The sequence below is a fragment of the Lissotriton vulgaris genome, chromosome 10 (genome assembly GCF_964263255.1).
Source record: "Lissotriton vulgaris chromosome 10, aLisVul1.2, whole genome shotgun sequence".
Taxonomy (NCBI): Eukaryota; Metazoa; Chordata; class Amphibia; order Caudata; family Salamandridae; genus Lissotriton; species Lissotriton vulgaris.
In genome coordinates this window covers 28,178,681-28,198,874 of record NC_141698.1, presented here as the reverse complement: position 1 = coordinate 28,198,874, position 20,194 = coordinate 28,178,681, and the positions used below count along the sequence as shown (strand labels likewise).

General features: G+C 45.0%; 1 protein-coding gene across 1 annotated transcript in view; it reads right to left on the bottom strand.

The window, feature by feature from the left end:
- IMP4 (IMP U3 small nucleolar ribonucleoprotein 4) overlaps positions 1-20,194 on the bottom strand; it is a 101,661-nt gene that overhangs the window by 35,643 nt on the left and 45,824 nt on the right. The window contains exons 2-5 of the mRNA XM_086940317.1: positions 15,290-15,398; positions 15,111-15,194; positions 5,896-6,005; positions 5,437-5,569 (exon numbers count right to left, since the gene is read on the bottom strand). Coding sequence (XP_086796443.1) covers positions 5,437-5,569; positions 5,896-6,005; positions 15,111-15,194; positions 15,290-15,398 — 436 coding nt within the window. The remainder of the gene's footprint in view (positions 1-5,436; positions 5,570-5,895; positions 6,006-15,110; positions 15,195-15,289; positions 15,399-20,194) is intronic.

The window sequence follows — 20,194 nt, the reverse complement described above, 5'->3', positions numbered from 1 at the left end:
CACTACTTTCACAATTCTTACTGTGTGACTGAATGCTTTTTCTGCTTGTGTGTACAAGTGAGATTTAATTGAAATTGGTACCTTTTCTCCCTCATTAGAGGTTAGGTACGTGAATCCGCATCTTCCTGGGATGACTCGGATTACAAGATCACGTGTGTTGTCACGTGTATCTAATTTAGTTTTTGCTAACATGTCTGTTTGCAGTGATCTCAAAATTTCTGTGTGTTTTTGAGTCCAATTGATTTGTTTGAAATCAGGTTTAATTAGTTCGTAGAGAGGTTTAACCCTCTCTGCGTAATTTAGTATGTAAGTTCTTCCGAAATTCAGAAAACCTAGAATGGATTGTAAATTCTTCAGCGTTTTTGGAGCTTGGAGTACAGCGCACTTCTCTAAGAAGTTGTCCGCTAGGCTTTTCCCTTCACTTGATAATTCGTACCCTAAGAATAGTACTGTCAGATGGGCAATTCGGGACTTTTTAAAGTTGAATTTGTAACCCTCTGCTGCGAACCCAAGTATAATGGTGTTCACTCTTTTCAAGTGAGTATCCAAGTCGTCTGTGAGATAAATATCATCTACGTAAGACAATGCTTCATCATCATAGATTTGTAGTAACTCTGTTACCCTGGCTGAGAATAGTCCTGGGCTGTTCTTGAACCCCTGTGGGAGTCGACAGAATTTTTTCTGTGACCCAAATGCGGAGAAAGCGGTCAAATATTTGCTTTCTGGTGCAATGTTTTGACAAAAGAAACCATTAGATATGACTAATGTCGTTTTGTATTTTTTCCTAACTATGTTATTCATTAGGGCTGCACTATGCGAGTTTTGTACTGCAAAAGTTTTGCAACATGTATTAAGGTGTCTGTAGTCCAAAACTAGACGATATGAATTGTCTGGCTTGGAGACAGGAAACAAAGGATTGTTCATTTGAGAGGTGCATGTTTCAATCACCCCCTGGTACTCAAGTTGATCTAAGATCTCCCTGACTTGTTTTTTAGCTTCTTGCTTTATGGGATACTGCCGTTGGGCAGTTGGTTCACTTTTTAATTGGATTTTGTGAGGTGGTGAATCCTCATCCCATCCTACATGATTTTTATATAATGCAGGTGCCTGGGCTACTGCCCATTTCCTTGCATATGTGTATTTTTTGTGAATCGGAATGTGATTCAAGAAGGCAGGCATAATCACTTCTTCGCCACGAGGGCACTCCCTGACAAACTCTGGGGGCCAATCTTTTTCAGCTAACAGAATATCATAGCCTTTTGAGAGCTTATCCCAAAATAGACCCTTAATTTTCCTAGTCTTATCACCCTCTATACGCAATGTTATTTCGTATATTTTATGGGGATCGCTAAGCCTGGCGTCGGCAGTTTCAACTTGAATGTATTCATTCGTGTCCACTGTCTCCAGATGATTCATCAAGATCTTGCGCGCTATACTGATTTCTGCTGCACTGTCCAACATTGTCAATGCCCACTCCCCGTTTTTCAACTGTGTCCTCAGTATTCTCGGCATGGTTGATTACTCTAATACTGGCTACCTTCTTTTTCTGAAATTGAGATTTCTTATTTTGAGCAGGCTCCTTGTCTTTGAACTTGGTGTGCTCTCCTGGGTCTGACCGTCCTCTTCTTTCCGAATTCTGTGGAAAAGATCGAGAGGGACGTGTATCAATACTTTGATATCTATCAGGTTTTTTCAGATTATCCCTATTTCTAAGGTTATATCTTTTCTCAGAGGGCTCCCTCTGGGGAGACTGGCGTTCTCGAGTCGGAGTTCTTTCCCTCCGTCGAGGAGACCTTCCTCTGGACTGGAAAACTTTTTCCTTGGGAGTGGATTGTTTATTTCCATCCCAGCTCTTTTTAGGAGTATTTGAATTATTTTTAATAAATAATTTTTCAGGATTTTCGAGCAGTTGGGGTTTTACTGGTTTTCCACCCAAGCTGTCTCTACCTAATTCTTCATAGCATTTTTCTATGATTTTTGCTAGCTCAACAGGATCTTTTATATCCGTTTCCCTCAACTTCTGGCGAATCGCCACAGATGCTGCTTCTCCTCTAATATTGGCTAATAATATAGCCGTGACCTGCTTGAAGTCTTTCAGTAATTTCATACCTAGATTTAAAGCGGGCTCTGGACCGAATTCATTTTGAATCTGTTTTAGCACTTCTGGTATTACCGCCATAGACGGAACACCGTGTGTTTTTGTGTAAATGGAAGCAAAGACTGTACCCCAAGTGTCACAGTCCTCCACGTGTGGTGCGATTCCCATAGGAAGGCAGATGGTCAAGATTCTGTGTTTCTCAATAGGGGTAGTATCAGGAAATACTGCCTCTATTTGAGTGATTTTCTGTGCTAACCAGAAAGGAATTTGTTCCCGTTTTACGGGTGTTTTACCAAGACATGACTGTATGTTCTGTGGTGTAATTTTATTTGTGTTCCCCTGGTGAGGGGTCAGCTGGTGTGAATTAACAGCTGGCTGGACTGTTGCAGTCCGCATTACATATTGGACTAATTGCCTATGTATTTTTATTAATGTGTTTAGCTGTGCTAACAGCTCTTCCTTAGACATTTTTGCAATGTCAGGATGTGGTGTGTAGCTGGCTAGAACCGGCCACGTGGCTCCTGGTCTACCTAGTGGACCGAGCCTAGTTATTTGATCAGTGTGTTTTAGGGCGCCATTAAACCAGAGCAGGTGCTCTTGAAATTTAAGTGGAATTTCAATCTCCTCGAAAGGAGCGTACTCTTCCGGAGGTTTCTCTATTTTGTAATAGTGAAACTCTTTTGTTATAGCGTTTACCGCTGGAAAGTTTATCCATGAATAGAATACCTCTGTCTGCCGATATTCGTGAGCCTCTATCACGAAAATTACTGTACCACCCTGAGGTGTCAGTCCGTTTACTATAAGTTTTGAAGTTATAGATTTTCTTAAATGTGCCGGGATGATTATTGCATCCGGGTCTGTGTATTCGGGACCTTGCTGAGTCGCATCTGCTGCGGCCCCAGTGGTTCCGTTTTCTGGCATTGTAAAAATGCGAGGTTTGCAGAGTAGGTCTCCAAGGAGACAAAGATTAGGTGCACAATATTTTGGAACACTGTATCCTTCAACGTTGAATAAACCAGAGCTTTACATAGGAATCTCTTCCTACTAAGTTCGGGCGGATTTTAACCTTTCACCCACTCCAGACGTCTATTGGAGTATTTACGGGAGAAAGGGGTGTGAAATATGCACGACTGAGTTACTCTACAAGTCTTGCGTTAGTTTATCGCCTTACCAAACGTTTGGGCGCCATGTAGTGTAGTTCCTAGTTTCCCACTAGGCCCTGCGCATTGGAATAACAAACAGTAGTATCAACGTGGAACTGCGGATATTCCAGGCCTCCACTGACTATGCTAAACTTAATTGGGTTGTGTTACCAACTAGCTCAGAGGTCACTGGAAACTTTCTTCTCTGCATAGGAAGTGATCAGCTTCCTTGGCACAGACAAGAAGGGATTCAGCTTTCCAACAACCGTGCAACATGACAACTTTGCTCCTCAGATCAAGAGTCAATCTCTAGGGTCGTGTGAAACAATAGACATAGATTTCACTCAGTCAGTCTAGTGCAGTTTACTTTCACGAGATGTAGAGAATAGAGAGACGGGCGTTTGTCAATAAAGGGTTAACATTTATTGAACAGTCTTTCTTCTCGTACAAGAGAAATGTATGGCCACAATTGCAATAATTGTTATTATAAAAAGTACGTACAGTAAGATAAGTATTGCGAAATAGAACTGTAAAAGCATTGATATGGTTTCTTAGCCATACAATGGTTTAAAAGTAATAAAACATATATACAGTCATATGTACATTAGGCTAACATACTCAACTGGTGCTTCTAACTAAGCCTACCCCAGTGTGCCTGACCTAAGCCTAACACGTGAAAGGGGAGTAAGTACGTAGCTTTAAGTTAAGTTGGTTTTGCCAAGGTTTGTTTCAAGAATTCTCGTCTAAGGGTTTAGTCAACACCATACCTCTGAATAGAATGATGGAGGATTGGTATCTCCTTCAGGGGTCTCTCTCGATATCCCAGTCACCCGCGAGGGTAAACCGGAAGCGCCGGGACTGGATTTCTCTGCACGAGAAAGGCAGCGGCTTCTCTTCAGCGCGTCGAGGAAGGAGGGGGGACAGCGTCCGCGGGCAGCTGGAATCTGCTGGATGTCTTCGCAGAGGACGGCTGTTCAGCTCCTTAAGCGTACTGCACCATAGTTCGCGCTGTAGCGGCAATAATGGTAATCAGCAGCTTCACCACCACAGGATAGCAGGCTGCAGCGACAGAGTGCTAGATTTACCAACACAGGGTCATGCAGGCAGCTGGCATCAGCAACAGGCAACGAACATTGCTTAAGGCAACGTTGGTAATATTTATACCTGACAGGTGCCGGGTTTGACGCAAGTTTGCTGGACCTAAGACGTCAATTAAAGATGTCACTAGGAAGTGATAGTTATCAGTTGCTCATTAGAGTTCCATTACTAATCAAAACATAGCAAGCGGGATTTCCAGGTTTGCTAAGTTTTTATCTTGTTGAAGAACTCGGAGTGTTATCTAGGAATATCAGATAGGGACTGCTGCACTGTCATTGCACTAATTGGTCGCAAAGGAAGTAGCAGAGAGTCATGCTGGAATGTGGCTCTGTTCGTGTGAGGCCAGAGATGACTTTTCAGAAAATCGCACTTGAACGGTTATGCCAATATAGGGAATAAATGGATTTATAGCCGAATAGGGGCATAAGGTCACAGTATCGATCAGGAACCTAGATAAACACGCAACACTGGATTCTCTCAGCAGGAGAAAAAGACAGGTTCTTTCCCAGTGTGTCAAAGGGGAGGGACGGCTTCCTTTGGCTCTCGCATCAGCTGGGCTTCGGGCAAGTAGATAGCCGCTCTGCTCCCAACCACCGTGTGTTTGCTTAAGGCAACGTTGGTATATTTATATCTGAAAGGTGCCGGGTTTTGACGTAAGGTTGGACACAAGTCGTCACTAACAACTGTCACTAAGAACTGGCAGTTCTTCAGGACTCTCAGGAGTTCTAGGACAAAATCAAAACAAAAGCAGGGGGAATTCCCGGGCCGCTGGAGGTTTGGTTTGTTTAAAGAACGCGTTGTACTTTCTAGGAGGCCAGGGAAGTAACCTTGCCGTATTTGGACCGTATTGGCTATGACTAAATATGGATATGATTCTTATGCCTTTATAAGGATATGTATTGTTATAACCGCATTAGGGCATAATTCAGGAATATGTAAATAGGGTCCTAGATACATTCAAAACAAGTTTATTCTTACATGCCTTACACCAGGGGTTTTAAACCACTGGTTGCTTGCACATATTTTGCATTTATCACAGTGCTGTTGCCCTCATATACCAGGAGTATCTCTGGCGAGGGAATCCTGTTGACCACTTACCCGGTGTCCCTCTGTGCTCGTGCACAATGAGAAGGTCTGTGACGCTGTTGGCTTTGCAGGCTTGGACGAGTGACCCCACCTCATGCTTACCCCTGTTCATGCGCTGAGCATTGGGGAAGATCAGTTTCACCTCCTGAGGAAAGAGATAGAAAGCTATACAGCTGAACTTCCAATCAGTCATCAATTGTCAAAACACAAACACACAATTGTATTAGCTGCCTTGAGACAACAGCTAGTACCACATCTGAGTCAAAGGCAGATGCCATGAGACAACTAGTATTCCATCTGAGTCAAAGGCAGCTGCCATGAGACAAAAACTAGTGCCCCATCAGAGTTAAGGCAGCAGCCATGAACAGGTGTCCTTTCCAGAAGGAGGATATGGAACATCTTTTTATTTTTGCCACCTTACTCCTCTGTCGCCAACTTCACACCACTTAACTGAAGAATGTTTTTGCTCACCTTGGCAAACATTTTGAGGCGTGAGCTGGGGTCTCTCGAAGTAGTGATCATGATTTTAGGGTCTTCCACGCCGGCCCAACGGTATTCATCATCCACATGACTGCTTACACCTTTTGAACAAAGACACGGTCTGAGAAACGTTTGCCAAGAAAGGCAGTTAAAAAGAAAGGAAAAAACATGCACCCCTATGCACAAACCCAAACCATCTTTTTTTGGCCGCTGTGAAGAACCTAGTTTTTCCCAGTTAAGGGAATGGGCATATTTGTGGCATCATTTTCTTTCTTTCTCAAAAACCCTTGTGCAACAGATGTTTAAAAGCTCATAAATTACAAATCCTCCCTTACCAGGCATAACCCATTATAACCTGGCTTCCGTAAGACCCAAGGGGATGGCCCTCACTGCTGTCCAGTTCCCTCGCCTCTGCGCCAACACCTGGCCTCTATCATCCTTTCTCAGCATTCCAAGGAGTTGACACAACAATGCCTGGGGTTGGGGGGGACAGGGTTGCAGGCATGGTTTTAGCAGTAGAGTGGGTGACCTCCTTGCTCTACGCTCCCACTCCTGTCACCTTCCCATCCAATTGGCAATACACAGGATCAGTCTTTGGCCACCTACTAATCTTCCTTAGATGATCTCTCAATCTATGGCACCATCTTCTCTTTTCTCCTATAATCTCTAGTGTGACAAATCTCCTTTCTCCGATTCACATCCAACTTTCAGATGCCATCTCAGATCTTAACCAACAAGCACTGGATGGCTTGGTTTGCTCAACTTATCAAAAACTCAGATAATTTAATATCTGTACCTCTTTTATCTTCTTACAAACATGTCCTCTGTGACGGTCTTTACTCCACAGTCCCAAACATTACAACTCCCTCAGCCAGCAGAAACCTTATCGTTCAGTTTAACTCAAACGCAAGCATGGAGACCTTCATCTCAACTACTGACTCAGCAGTCTGACACCAAATAGTTATTACAAGGGTCTGTGCTCGCCAAGTCTTCCAGAATGCAAAGCACTAATTAACAGCCGAATGTGGAGCCAGCAGAATTAGTGCCATGGCTCACTAGTAGGTTTTTCAGAGTACTCTGTCATTGCTCAAGAAATGTATTTTGTGTTTTTTACAAAAAGGACACATTTACACCGGCAGGAATACACTAACTTTACTACACAGGCACCAAACTTGCTGAGCACAGAGATAAGCACAGGACTCAGTACAGACTTCTCTCCCTACTGTTTAAAACATTACTGCATGGCAGAGAACCTCCTATGCCACTTGATCACTACTAGCTCAAGTTCGGACTCTTTATACACTATGCTCAGCCATGCAAACCCTACCTTAAACTACACAAGCCACCCGGCGCAACTTCTAGGTTTCCGTGGTTTGCTTTGCTTGGATTCTTTCTATTGAATTATCTCACTAGTTAGATCCAAGCCATCCCATCCTTTCAAAGTTAAACTGTGCTCTCGAAACCCAATTCTTAATTTTGAAACATACATTTTAAGCACATATAGCACTTCTTCCAATTAATATATACAAAGACTAAACTACCATACCTCCACAGTTATATGTCACACATCACAAGACAATGAGGTGTGACTAAAAGAAAAGTTTCTTGTACAGAATGCCAAAAGCGTACAATATTTCTGGATTTAAGATTCATGAACAAACTCCAAGAAAGACAAATGTGCAAGAAAGAAGAATGTGAATACTGGGCTTGCAAAAGAAAACAACTGACATTTAAAGATGGATTTTTCTGTGACCTAAAGACCTTCTAATGTGTATATTTCGGTTGAAGCACCCCAAAGAGGTGTTTGAGGTTTCTAGTTGTACCTCAGACATACTAGTTTATTTATTTATTTATTTATTTTTTTGAAAACCTTTATTAAGCACTATTCATAAGACAAATACGGGCCTACAACCATCCGGCCGGCCTCGACACTTCTGAAGCTTGGTACCAAATTATACATCCACTCGGTAGCACGTCAGCATGTAGAAGCTTACAACATGTGTTACAGTGAATCCACGTGCCCCAAGTGTCAGGAAATAGTAAGGTTAATTTTAAAATAAATTTATATATAAGGAGATACAGAAGCTAGAACCGATCAGTGTACAGAACATACGTCCGAGTAATAAATGGGCAACGTCCATCAGGAGAGTTCACTCACAATAACCATCAGGAGAGTTCACTCACAATAAACATATCTAAAATGGCGGCACAAAGCTAGAATACCAGGATGATGAAACATAGTGAGGTGTGCCCCCCAGCCGTTACCCTCCTAACACCAGTCCCACCCACTGACCCAGGAAAAAGCACGTAAGAAAGAAGAACAGAAAAAGAGAAAGAGAAGGCCCATAGAAACAAAAAACGAACCGAAGAAGACCCCCCACCCTACACGCATGCCGAGGCTATGGCCTACCCCCCCCCCTAGCAGTGTGTCTGTCGCCCCAAAAAGAGAACCCGAAATGTAGAGAACAAGTGAAGAAAGAAAAGAAAAAATCCATAAAATCACGGTAGAGCATAGGGAGAGAGAGAAGAATACACTACCCTATTACTCCCAGGAAAGAAAAAAGCGGGGAGGAGCCCACCCAACAACCGAACTCCCGGCCTCCCTCGCCGTCCGTGTCTCCTGCGCCATGCACAACACAATGTCAAAAAACTGTACACCCGGTAGATCAGAATCAGTAACACCCAGTACCTCAGTCCAGCACTAGTCCTCCCCCCAGCAGAAGAAATAGACAACAGGAGAAATCGACAGTGACGTGCAGCAGAAAAACAGGACATTAAAGACTACTCAGCCAATATCATAAAATGTGTTTCAGTCCAGGTCCCCGCCAGCCGATCCAACCAAAGCGACAACAGGCAGTCCATCAACCCTGTCCGGACCGGCAGAATTTCTCCAGGCCTGTCCATTGCTGCGAGACGCCTTTAACCAGGACAAAGAAGCAAGATGGCCGCTTACGAGGAGAGGGAACAATGAAGACTCCTTGTGCCGCAGGGTCCCCAACACAGCAATAACATTCCCCAGGGGCTCCAGTGATAGAGGCAGCGAGGGGGACAGTTGACGAGGAAAATGAGCTGCCGGGCCCCGGTGGATAGTTTGTAGACAAAGTCATCGCGTCAAAAGTAGAGGGTGCCTCTGCAACTGTAACATTATCGATGGGTAGTAACAGTACCTTGTAGCCAGGAGAATGCCTCACCACCGTCTCTACATTCGGCAACATTGTATCCCCTCCAGGATGGATCAGGGGCGGCGGGGGATCATCCAGCCGGGATCGCCCCGTGTCAGGCATCGCCTCATCAAGTCTCCGGACCAGTGCCCGGGCAGAGCTCCGCATTGCCGCTTTCAGATCCATGAGGGCGGCCAGGATGTCGCCGCATGTCGGGTCACTCCGTGTCAAAAGCCGGTCCGCACTATCCCACCGCTCCCTCGGTACGATCACCGGCATCGGGGCATATGGGCCCACAGTCACTGCAGACCCAGGATCAGCCAGCGTCTCGGCAGGAAGAACAGGCGCCATGTCCATCTCTGCTGCAGACAATTAGTGGCGATACGGGGGTGGGAACGGTAGCCAAAGAAGCAATGGTGCAGCCGCCGGGGGAACTCCGTGTGCAACTCGGAGGCAGCACAGGATGAGAGCCCTCCACGCTTCCCGTGGACATCAGCCGTCCACTACAAGAAGACGCACCAAGATGGAGTCCGCCCGTTTCTCTATGGAGTGGCAGAGGAGAGCGAACCGTGGGGGGCTTCAGCGTCGTCCACGCCACCAGCAGCGCGAGAGAGAGTCTGACCCAGATGGAAGGGTCCGACTCCGGTCGTCCGGGCAGCGCTCTACTCCCCCGTGGTCGTCAGCATTTCACCAGCTCATCTCCCCGTCCACGTCCCTCGGCGTCCAGCGGCGGCCATCAACGCAGGGTCCAGGGGAAGCGCCGGAGGTCGGAAAAAACACCGAGTCTGCCGCCAAATCCGCCGGTAAAGGTACCAAAAGAACGCCAGTCACTTCAGCGCCAGTATTTCACTGTGGTAGGACAGCGCAGGCAGGATAAATGATCAGGATTTCCAAAAGAAGCCAGACGGCTTACGGAGCCGGGAGCTCAAGCGTCTGTCCCGTCCGCCATCTTGGCTCCTCCCAGACATACTAGTTTAAAGCATTTACATATGTGCTGAAATTGGTTCAAAGTCTTTTTAAAGTGCATGGTAGTGGTAAGGTATCTTTATCGAAACACTTCTGGATGACTGTCTACCAAGGTCGGACACCTAACGAAGGAACATAGCAATGTCACCTATGAACAGCACCGCTAGTCCATCATTCAGGTGCAGCCATAAATTGAAAGGAATCTTCCCCAACCTCTTTCACGAAAAGCACGATTAATCGGAGTGGACTCGAGAGCAAGAAAAGTGTTTTATTTAAAGGAGTGATACTAGTTCCTCCTGCAGAGGAGATACCTACTCTTCAATGCACATTTTCTGACACAGCGCTCAATGCAGTTGATGCAAGCATCATAACTTCCTTTTCTTTTTTGTGAAATTACCCCCATGTGAATGGCACAAGAATGTCTTGATAAAAATGGAATCGGAAGGACAAAGTCATCGTCCAAGAGCATGCAAGACTCTGTGCCGAAATCATGAAAGGGATGTCTGTCCATTCCTCAAGCAACAGTCACAACTAACCACAGTTTGTAAGCATTCCAACAAAGATGAGTGGCCTATCTGAAACAAACAGTTCAATGCACCTTGTCTCCGGCGAATAGGCATTAAAATTGAATATGCGGGGGAAGCAGAAAAGTCTATATTGCTATAAAAGCCTTCTTACCAACAATTGTTAAAACATAGAGCTTAATTTAAACAAACACAAATAATCATATTTCTTGAGTAAGCGTGTAAGACTGATATTACAACTCCTCGCAAGAGACGGCCAGACACTGGACTCGGAAACTGGGACTTTTACAGACAGTGGCACATCTGCCAGAAAATCACAGCACTGCAGCAAACAATGTAAACAAAGTGCTCTAGGGCGACCATAAGATGCTTTTCAACTCGCATGTTAAATGTGTCATTTTGGACAGATTGTAAGAGTCAACTGGTTTGCTGAAGCAGACAAGACAAATTGCCGCACTGTTGCCTTCAATTTTCCAAAACAGAGGTTCCAAGTGAATATCTTTAGCACCTTTACTCGAAACCTTCCGAAACCCACATTAATCCAAAAAATCAAGATGACCACACCAGTAGCAGGACACAGACCATGTATTGCTTTCAGACCAATAAATTGGAGGTTGCCAAGCAGACAGCACCAGCATTCCATCCTGCAATGCAAAATAGGTCAACACAACATGACGTTGTTGCACCTGGGAGTCTGGCCATCTACAATCTCCGGAAGATTGCAAGCAAATCTTTAAAAAAACAAAAAGAAAACCAATAATAAAATGCTATGCTTTCAGAGGGAAGAGAATCCTCATCTGGTGCACGCAGAAAGGCGTTGATCCTCTTTGAGGCAAAGACATGGTATGTTTTATCTGCTGCATCTAACAATGTTGTCCTTAAATGTTCTTCATTAATAGGTCAATTACTTGTCATCAGTACATATAAAAATAATCATTCTCAGGTCTATTTGTGTTATTACTGTCAATTAATTTTGGAACACCCTCAAAAAGGCCTTCAGGGGTACAGTCTGGATGTACTGTTCCAAAAAAAAAAAAAAAAAAAAAAAAAGAATGTTTCCTCCTTTTGAAAGCACATCGATATCCGCGTTTAAGACAGATCTTGGATATCCTACCTAAAGGTTGGTCTAAAACTTCAACTGGCCAGGTAAGTGAGATTTTGTTGTTTTGTAATAATGGGCCATACAGGAGTTTTTCATAAAGACAAGTATATCCTTTGCACTCGTCTTACTTTTCTTTCATATGGGATTTGGACCTTCAGGTAAATCAGGAAGTGCATTCACTATATTTTTAGCATCTGCCTGCAACAGATTTACCTACCCGCTGCGAGTGCTAATGTGATCAACAGAGGATAGTTACACACTCTGCAATTTGTTCCTACAGTCACTTTCTATTTCACATGCATGAATTACTGATAACATGTTTTGCAGAGCACACCGTTAACCAACTGGGGGATACTAGAATAATGGCGCCACCCTGTGCATTACAGTGGAAGCCAGATGTGCTGGCATTGCGCATGCTTATTTATAAACCCTTTGGCCCCAGATGCAAAACCAGTGCTTAGTTTATGTAGGTAAAGCTAGACATTGGAGGTAGATATCGTTTTGTTTTTGTATGCAACTGCTGACATATGGGCTTAAATGCCTAAATAGAGTACACATACAAAACATTTCGTTCAGAGTTTACACTGGCAAAATTCAACTGCCCCGCTCCCCAATCCAGGAAAGTAAGGGGTTCGCTGTACTGATGGAAAGGCAGCTTTTGCAGTTTTACTGGGAACATTGCCACTGAAGAAAACGTTTGCCATGTTAGCTGGAGCAGAGGGCATTCCATGAGTCCTCTTCTTTAAATCATTGATTTTGGGCAACGTATGCAGTGGGTACTGGCATTCACCCAAGGCACCCCACGACCACAAGAGTGACTGGCCCAAGTACACGGGCTGCAGGGAAGGCTGCAGTCGTGGTAGGTGTGTTTCGGGCACGTCGCCAACTCAATGCACTCAAACTCAAATAGGATAAACAAGCAAATCCCATTTAACACCAGATTCTTCAGAATTAGAGATGTTGGGAAGTCCAGGCTTACCAAGGAAATGGTGGTCAATCAAAAATGAGGTACAACCTTACACAATAAATGATATTCAAACTCAGTGTCAAGTCAGAGCTACCACTTATAAAAGAGATCTGTATTTACCTATAGATAGGTAGAGAAGGTAAAACTAGGCTAAACAAAAAAATACATAAACAAAAGATGCTAGTGCCACGTCACGTCCTCTAGCCCTTTCATAGTGTTTACATGCTAGGCGCTACGTTTTTGAAAGAAATGGGACTCTATGCCAATTTTTCCCAAATGGGAGTGGCTAGATTGGATGTTCTCAGCAACCCAAGTGACCAAGTTTACTACAGTTTGTTTGCAACCAGCTTATCAATGGGCAGTTCAGCTTCTCCTTCCAAAACAGCCACAACAGCATGACTTCTGTAGTCACATTAAGTGGAAACAGCTACAAGTAACATCCTATCCCTGATAAACTAGAATCAGTGCTAGGATTATAAAGGAGTCGCCTAGGCCTCCAGACAAAACACAGGTAAATGACTCAAAAGTGCAAGTGTTTATTCTACTTTGGGGTAACTGATGCCACGCTAAGCCCAACCAAAAGATGTCCTTTATTTGAACATTTGAGAACTCTTGCCTCATAAGGTCTGACACACTGCCTATGTAATTCTAATGAAGATCTCATGAAGGAAAAAGAAACATTACTCACCTGTACACACAGTTCTTCCCCTTGCGTAGTTTAGTCAGATTCACAACCAGCGCACCTTCCTCAGCCTCCCCTGTATTGCTGAGTTTCAAATACAGCAATGGGACGGAGAAGGTCAAAGTATTAGGAGTGCTAGAAGGGGGATGTACTACTTCTGAGGCAGCCTTTGCTTGAGTGTTCTAAAGTAATTAACATGCTTTCCATGTCATCACGGTTAACATTTCTTCATTACGTACTGATTTTAGCATTTATGAGTACAACAAAAATATCCATGATGGAGAACCACAAGTACAGGCAAGTCACTTTTCACGACTCTAAATTAATGTTGTGGTCATAAGCTTCATTTTCTGTGCATCACTGTGATACCAAACACAGAAGCATGCACATATTTAGCAACCACAGTGACTTGCTGCCTCAGTTTACCAGCTAAGATCTGTACTGCTGTGCTGAGGAAGCAAACACTCATTTGGGTCGGGGTAAGGCGGATTCTCAAATGGATGGCCCCAGTCTTTAATATCACAGACTGAGTAACATGATGGAATGTGCCCAGACTACTAACCAGTGGTTTTGAATAATTAAGGGGTTTGTTACAGTAATTGGTTTTTATTGAACACATGGACAACTGCAAAGTTTTTTTGGTGATAGTGTGGGAATGATTGCCATCTTTTCCATTTTTGTTGTCAAACTATTAACTACCACTAAACAAGAAAATACTTACCAAGTACAAACAAAAGGATAACAGGGTAGCACACGGTTTAGACAAGGGTAAACTAAGCTACTTCTAGTTTGAAACCCTACCTCTGAGCGAAGAAAAGGGGCCCTTGGGTACTGTCTCTTGTTCCAGATTCCCAATATCCCCTTGACCTGGTGGTCAAAAGAAAGCAGGTGACACAGGAACAGCCTGTAGGTTTTTCTAGTTACAGGCACTCAATGCAGCTGAGAAACGGTTGTTCTTGGAAACTCACTCAGAGTCTGTCTCAGCATTCCAGACAAATAATGCCACATCTAACTGCGCTAATGCCACATCTAACTGCGCTAATGCCACATCTAACTGCGCTAATGCCACATCTAACTGCGCTAATGCCACATCTAACTGCGCTAATGCCACATCTAACTGCGCTAATGCCACATCTAACTGCGCTAATGCCACATCTAACTGCGCTCTCCGACTTGAAGCCCTCACTTGCTCATGTAAAATGTTCATTTGAGAGAAAATGTTTTATTCAATTCTCTTGCTCAGAGATCAGGAGTAGTGAATACACTAGAGCAAGCATACAACAGCTTCCTGCAAATGCCTGCACCTTAGCCGGAGGGAAGGAAATATATTCACCCTAAAGCTACCAGATAAAACAGGAACATAAAACTTACACCCACTCAGATTCAGCCATTGTTATCCTCAACCCACCTGATTAGCAAAAACAGCAGCCTCAATTGAAGCCAGGCTTCCCAGCATAGGAATAATTTTATAGACTCAATTGCCCACACTACCGAAGATGTCGTGCAAATAGTTTCCAAAGGGAACAGCTCTCGTTGACGGATTTACTACTGAAGAAAGTGCCTTAAACACAAGACCAACCTGCCTGAATTGTGTTGCACGACAGGTATCACAGGGCCAAGCCATGATCCCTCTCAATAGGGATGGACATACAAACAGGAATGTCTTTAACCTCCACCATTCTGTCTTGCTACAGAAGCTGTACACCAAGGAAGACCCTTACCTTCTAGTCTTACAGAAAGACAATAGAAAAGGGTGTAAGCATCTCACCTAAAACAAAATCCCAAACAATAAAACGAGTCCTACCTTCACCACCTTCATCGTCATATTCTATCAGCTTCTGGAGAGAGAGGGCATCTCGGCGGATTTCAGTTGGAATGAGACGATTTTCTAGTAAATAAAGACATGACCAGGGTTATACGCTACATTATCGGATGCATAATTGTGCATTTCTAAATCCTCGATACGGTTGTTCCCATCCATACCATCTAAAGCGCTTTTTAACCTCTGCTTCTTGTCCTCGATGCTGTGCTGTTTCTCTTCAAGTGCCTTCTTGTAGAGGTACTCCCTCCGCAATCGTGCCTCTCGCCTCAACTACAAGATAAAGAAAGTAACAGTGACAACGGCTACAAAATAATGTTAATCCAACTCAGTGTATAGTCTGTTACAATGCCCCACCCTCTCAGCATGTCCTGCAGTCAAGGTGTAGGAAAGTGCTCCTTTTTGACATGCCCCCCCCCCCACTTTCTGCCTGGTAAATAATGTGATTTCGACTGAAAGTGCACTGGGTTCCTGCTAACCAGGTCCCCAGTACCAGAGCTCTTTCCCAAAACTGTACAATTGTTCCCACAATTGGCAAACATTTAGCACCTTCTGTAAGTCCTTAGTAAATTATACACTCTGCTTGAGGTACTAGGCAGGGCCCCTAAGGGCTGCAGCACAAACTGTGCCACCTTAAGGGACCTCACACCAAGCACATGCAAGACTGCAATTGCAGGCTGCGTGTCTCGGTGCAGACAAAAGTGAAAACACAACATGTCGCACATCTCTGGGTGCCATGTCCCCTACTACTGCATGTCATTTGTAAGTCACCACTAAAGCAGACCTAACAGCCCTAAGGCAGGGTGCTGAATATTACATGTGAGGGCATACCTTCATGATTCTTTATAGATAGGGAGGGCAAGCCACCATGGCTTACTATTGATAGAATATGGTGCGTACCACTGAATAACAACGTCCAGTCAGTGCCATCACTTCAAAGATGAATACTACTCCGATCCATCGATAAAAAGCAGCTATAAATTCTATGAACACAAAAAACTACAAGGCGCTAGCAAAAAAATACGGTTCAGATATTACAACTATCATATTTATAGCTCATAAGCGCTCGATACTAGATTTTCTGTAATGTAAGGTAACCAGTCAAAAGTATCTTCTGATTTACTCTGGGAAACTTTCAAACTCATCTACCGGGTGCGAAGACTTTTACCACAGGTTTGGTGGAAGGTATACAGAAGCAGTGTTTTCAAATCAAGCCCTTGATGTGCCCAAGCTGGATATGTGTGGGTTAAAGTCTCATCCTACAAGTTTCCAGCATCCAAAAATGGATTCCAAAAATCCCTAATCAAAAAACCCAGGCCTCACAGGAACCCCGACAACGAGGGCAGTGACGCAGTTCAGGGTTTGTTCAGAATTCCAAATTTCAAGTCAGTGGTGCCTGGGGATCCGGTCTGCAGTGCCTGGCTAAAACGCAGTTCACTGGGATTCAGAAATCGGTTACAGGCCCAACTGACGGCGAAGGTATTTAATTTTTTTTACAGGCGGATGCATTTGTGAGCCAGAACTCAGTATGCGGTCACCTAGATGTCTACACCGTAGGGCCCATATCAATGCCCCGGCAGGACCCAAAACCTTCACCAATTTCACCAAGATCTGGGTTTTATGGTTAGGGCTCAAGTGTGACTTTAAATAAAGATATATTCACTTCAGAGCTAGAGATGGTTCAAATGGTTTCAGAATCAGGACGCCCTGCTCCAGCCACAGATTTCGGACTCGGGTGTTTGATATTAATGAGTACGGCCTCCTGATCCCTCTTGGACTACGGAAGGGGTGAAAATGGCACTCCAAGAGTATTGGGCAGGTCAGCCAAGATGAAGACTAACCAAATCTGTGAAAACAAGCAAAACTGCAACCCTGTGACTTTTGCAAGGTGGATCATTTCTTCTCCTGGTCAGCTGCAATACAGAAATTTCAAGGGTCTGATATAATACTGATCTGTAGAGGCCTGCTTCAAGCAGCTTATGCAGTCAGTGAGTCCTTGTGCTAACAGTTTCAGGGATTAGGTCAGCTGTTCTCCTGACAAGCGCAGTCCAGGTCCTCTTACAAACTAGTAAGTTCTCTCCTCAAGTCACAGCAGCAAAACGTACTATTAGAATCCACAATTATACCCAGTTGGATAGAGAGTATCAACCTGGCAGAGTGTCAGCTCCTGTGCACATGTTTGCTATGCATAGGTGCACAGAATCCTAAGGAAGAAAATACTAATTACAGCTCACTGGCTCAAGGACGCGTATTTCATCTACTTTGGTGGCCAATGTGTTGACTAGTTCCTCGAATCAAGCAGAAATCCATTCTCCCTTTGTGTCCAGGTTTTCACTGTACTTCTGGTGAAAAGAGTAACATTTCAGATTAGTCTGAACAGTCCACAGTGCATAGCACAAGCTGTTGCCCTTATGGCTTGTAAAAACACAGTAAGAGGGGGAGGGGTGGATTTCATCAGCTAGACTGATGGTCTCTTCCACACACCTCGCATAAAAGTCTTCAGGAACAGAAAACAGAGCGCTAGACAGCTATATATGCACTTGCACCGTGATACGGTCATACCATGGCAATCTGGGGGTAATGTGTATTCTTTATTTAAAGTAAATGCCATCATTTATTTCTGATTCCCGCCCCAATCGATGCAGTTCCTCATTTTACTATTTTGTCATATGCTCAGTCCAAGTCTTCAATCTAGGAATGCAATGAACATTTCAAATAAAACATAACCATTTTAATAGAACAGTAAAAGTGCTTCTTGCAGCCAGGTGCACCTAGAACAGTTATAGATATTGTTTTTATCTTTAATTAGGGCTCCCGGTTTTATGGTATTTATTTTTTTGCCATTTCCGTCTGTATTTATCCATATTTATTTTTGGGGCATTTTTTCCTGTATTTATCCACGTTTATTTTTGCCACAAGCAAAAGACAACGCTACAGCTAGAATTTTTCCACATTTATGTAAATTGACAATGCACACATGCGCTCACTTAAACTAGCGATTTGTTGTGGCTTTAGTAGTGCTTTAAATGGTCCGGTACTGAGTAGTTTGAAAAGGAGAGTACCTGTGCTTCTCAGTTCTGCTTTAAAAACACTTTAGCATAGTGAATGGGTCAAAATATGTGTAGAATGACGTGTTGAGAAAACAAAGCAACATTAATACCAATGTGTGTACATCGAAGTGGCAAGGGGAGGTTGGGATTAAGAAGGAGATCTGTGGAGGGGAGGAGCCAAGATGGCGACCGGAACAGACGCTTGAACGCCCGGCTCCGTCGGCCCTTGGCCTCGGACTATCATCCTGATTCCTATCCTCGTCGATTCTCGAGGTGAAACGTGTGCGACGACGCGCTGTCCACGCCACCGCTTCCCCGAAGTCTCAGCCCGCCCGGATGCCGGAGTTCTTGGTGTTTTTGTTCTCCGCCCTGGACCCCTGCTCCGCTGTTGCCTCTGACGGCCCCCTGGAAGCTCCACAGTCACCGGACCCGCTAGCGCCAATCCGAGCCGCGCGGTCCCGACCTCACCTCACACCACGGATTGTCGCCAGCTGAGCCTGGGGGGAGACGGCCAGACACCTCCTGCATCCTGCGCCTGAAGGGCTGGGGCTGTACGGTAAGCCCCGGTGCAGCGGGTCTCCTGCCCCGATTTGTGGACCGTGTTGTGGGAGGCTGCCGACCCCCTTCTTCTATTGCCTAGTCAGCTGCAAAGAGGACCCGAGGGAAGGGAGACGACTGTTGGCTATCCCTGTTGCGGCGCAGTCCTGAGGGGAACTGATTCCTTGCTACGACCCCCCCCCCCTGGCCATTATACCGTCCGGCGGTAAAACATGGCGTGGTTTGCCTGCTCGCGGCTGGGGGGTGATACTCCGGTCTTGCCCACTGCCTGCTTCGCCCTCCCTCCACCAGACACCAGCTCCACTGTGCCTTCCCTGATTGCTGCCGATGTGGGGGTGCAGCTTCCGCTGACATGCGGCTCCGTTCTGGCTGTCCTACGGGACTTTCGTCTACAAATGTGTGCTGGCTTGCAGGCGCTGTGTGAGCAGTTTGACTCTATGCTGTCGGCTGCGGGTCGTGAGCACTCCGACTGTCATCAACACGACGTGGGTCTGCCAGTGCTTTTGTCCTCTTGCGAGGACGCAACGACTGTGTGTGATCGTGCTGCACTGGTGCCTGCAACTGGCTTTCCCGGCACCCAGGATCAATTGCTCTCCAGCTCAACAGCGGATACTTTGTATCCCCGTTCATTGCTGCCTGCTTCATGGTTGCCTGCCTCACCGCGTCTGCAAGAGTATCCTGCTGGGCAACACCTAACATCCTCGATGAGTCGTTCACGGTTGCCTACTGCCTCCTTTCTGTGAACTCCTGTACTTTACATGCCATGGCTGGACTTTATGTGATGGACGAAGGGACCTCTGCAGCTGGTCGGTGGCCATTTTGTGATCCTTCTTCACCATCTTCTCCCCAGCGGCCATATTGTCTTTGTCTGTACGGGATGCGGGGCTTTCATGTAGGGGCTGGCTTAATCTCAAGCCCGCGATCGGGCCAGGGCTAGACTGACTTTTACCGCCATGGTATCACGGATGGGCTGGACTGGGACTGGACCTGTATGTATATGCTGTGTGCACTCGTCGCGATCTGTCTTCCTTCATTTAAAATGCTGTGACAATTCATTTTCACACGACCGTTTCTGGTGTAGTGGGTTCTCAGTGTGTGGAAGTCATAGGTGGCCGAGGGTTTAGGGCGCTCTGATGATACATAGGCTCCTCCCCACTTTCTTCTTTTTGGGAGTTTAGATTTGAATAGTTCTATTCTTTTCTCACCCCCTTTATCATATGTGTAATGTTTTCTTATCTTTTTTTACTCTATTATTACTCTCTTTCTTGTCTATATTTCGGGTTTATTGGGCGACAGGCACTATGCTGGGGGGGGGGGGCAGGCCGTAGCCTCCGCATTGGTGTAGGGTGGGGGGGTAATTTACTGTTCTAATTAGTTCTATGGGCCTTTTTTTCTTTTTATGTTTCTGCGCTATACTTGTTTCGATTCTGGGTCCGGGTGTGGGGTTGACAGAGGGTGGGC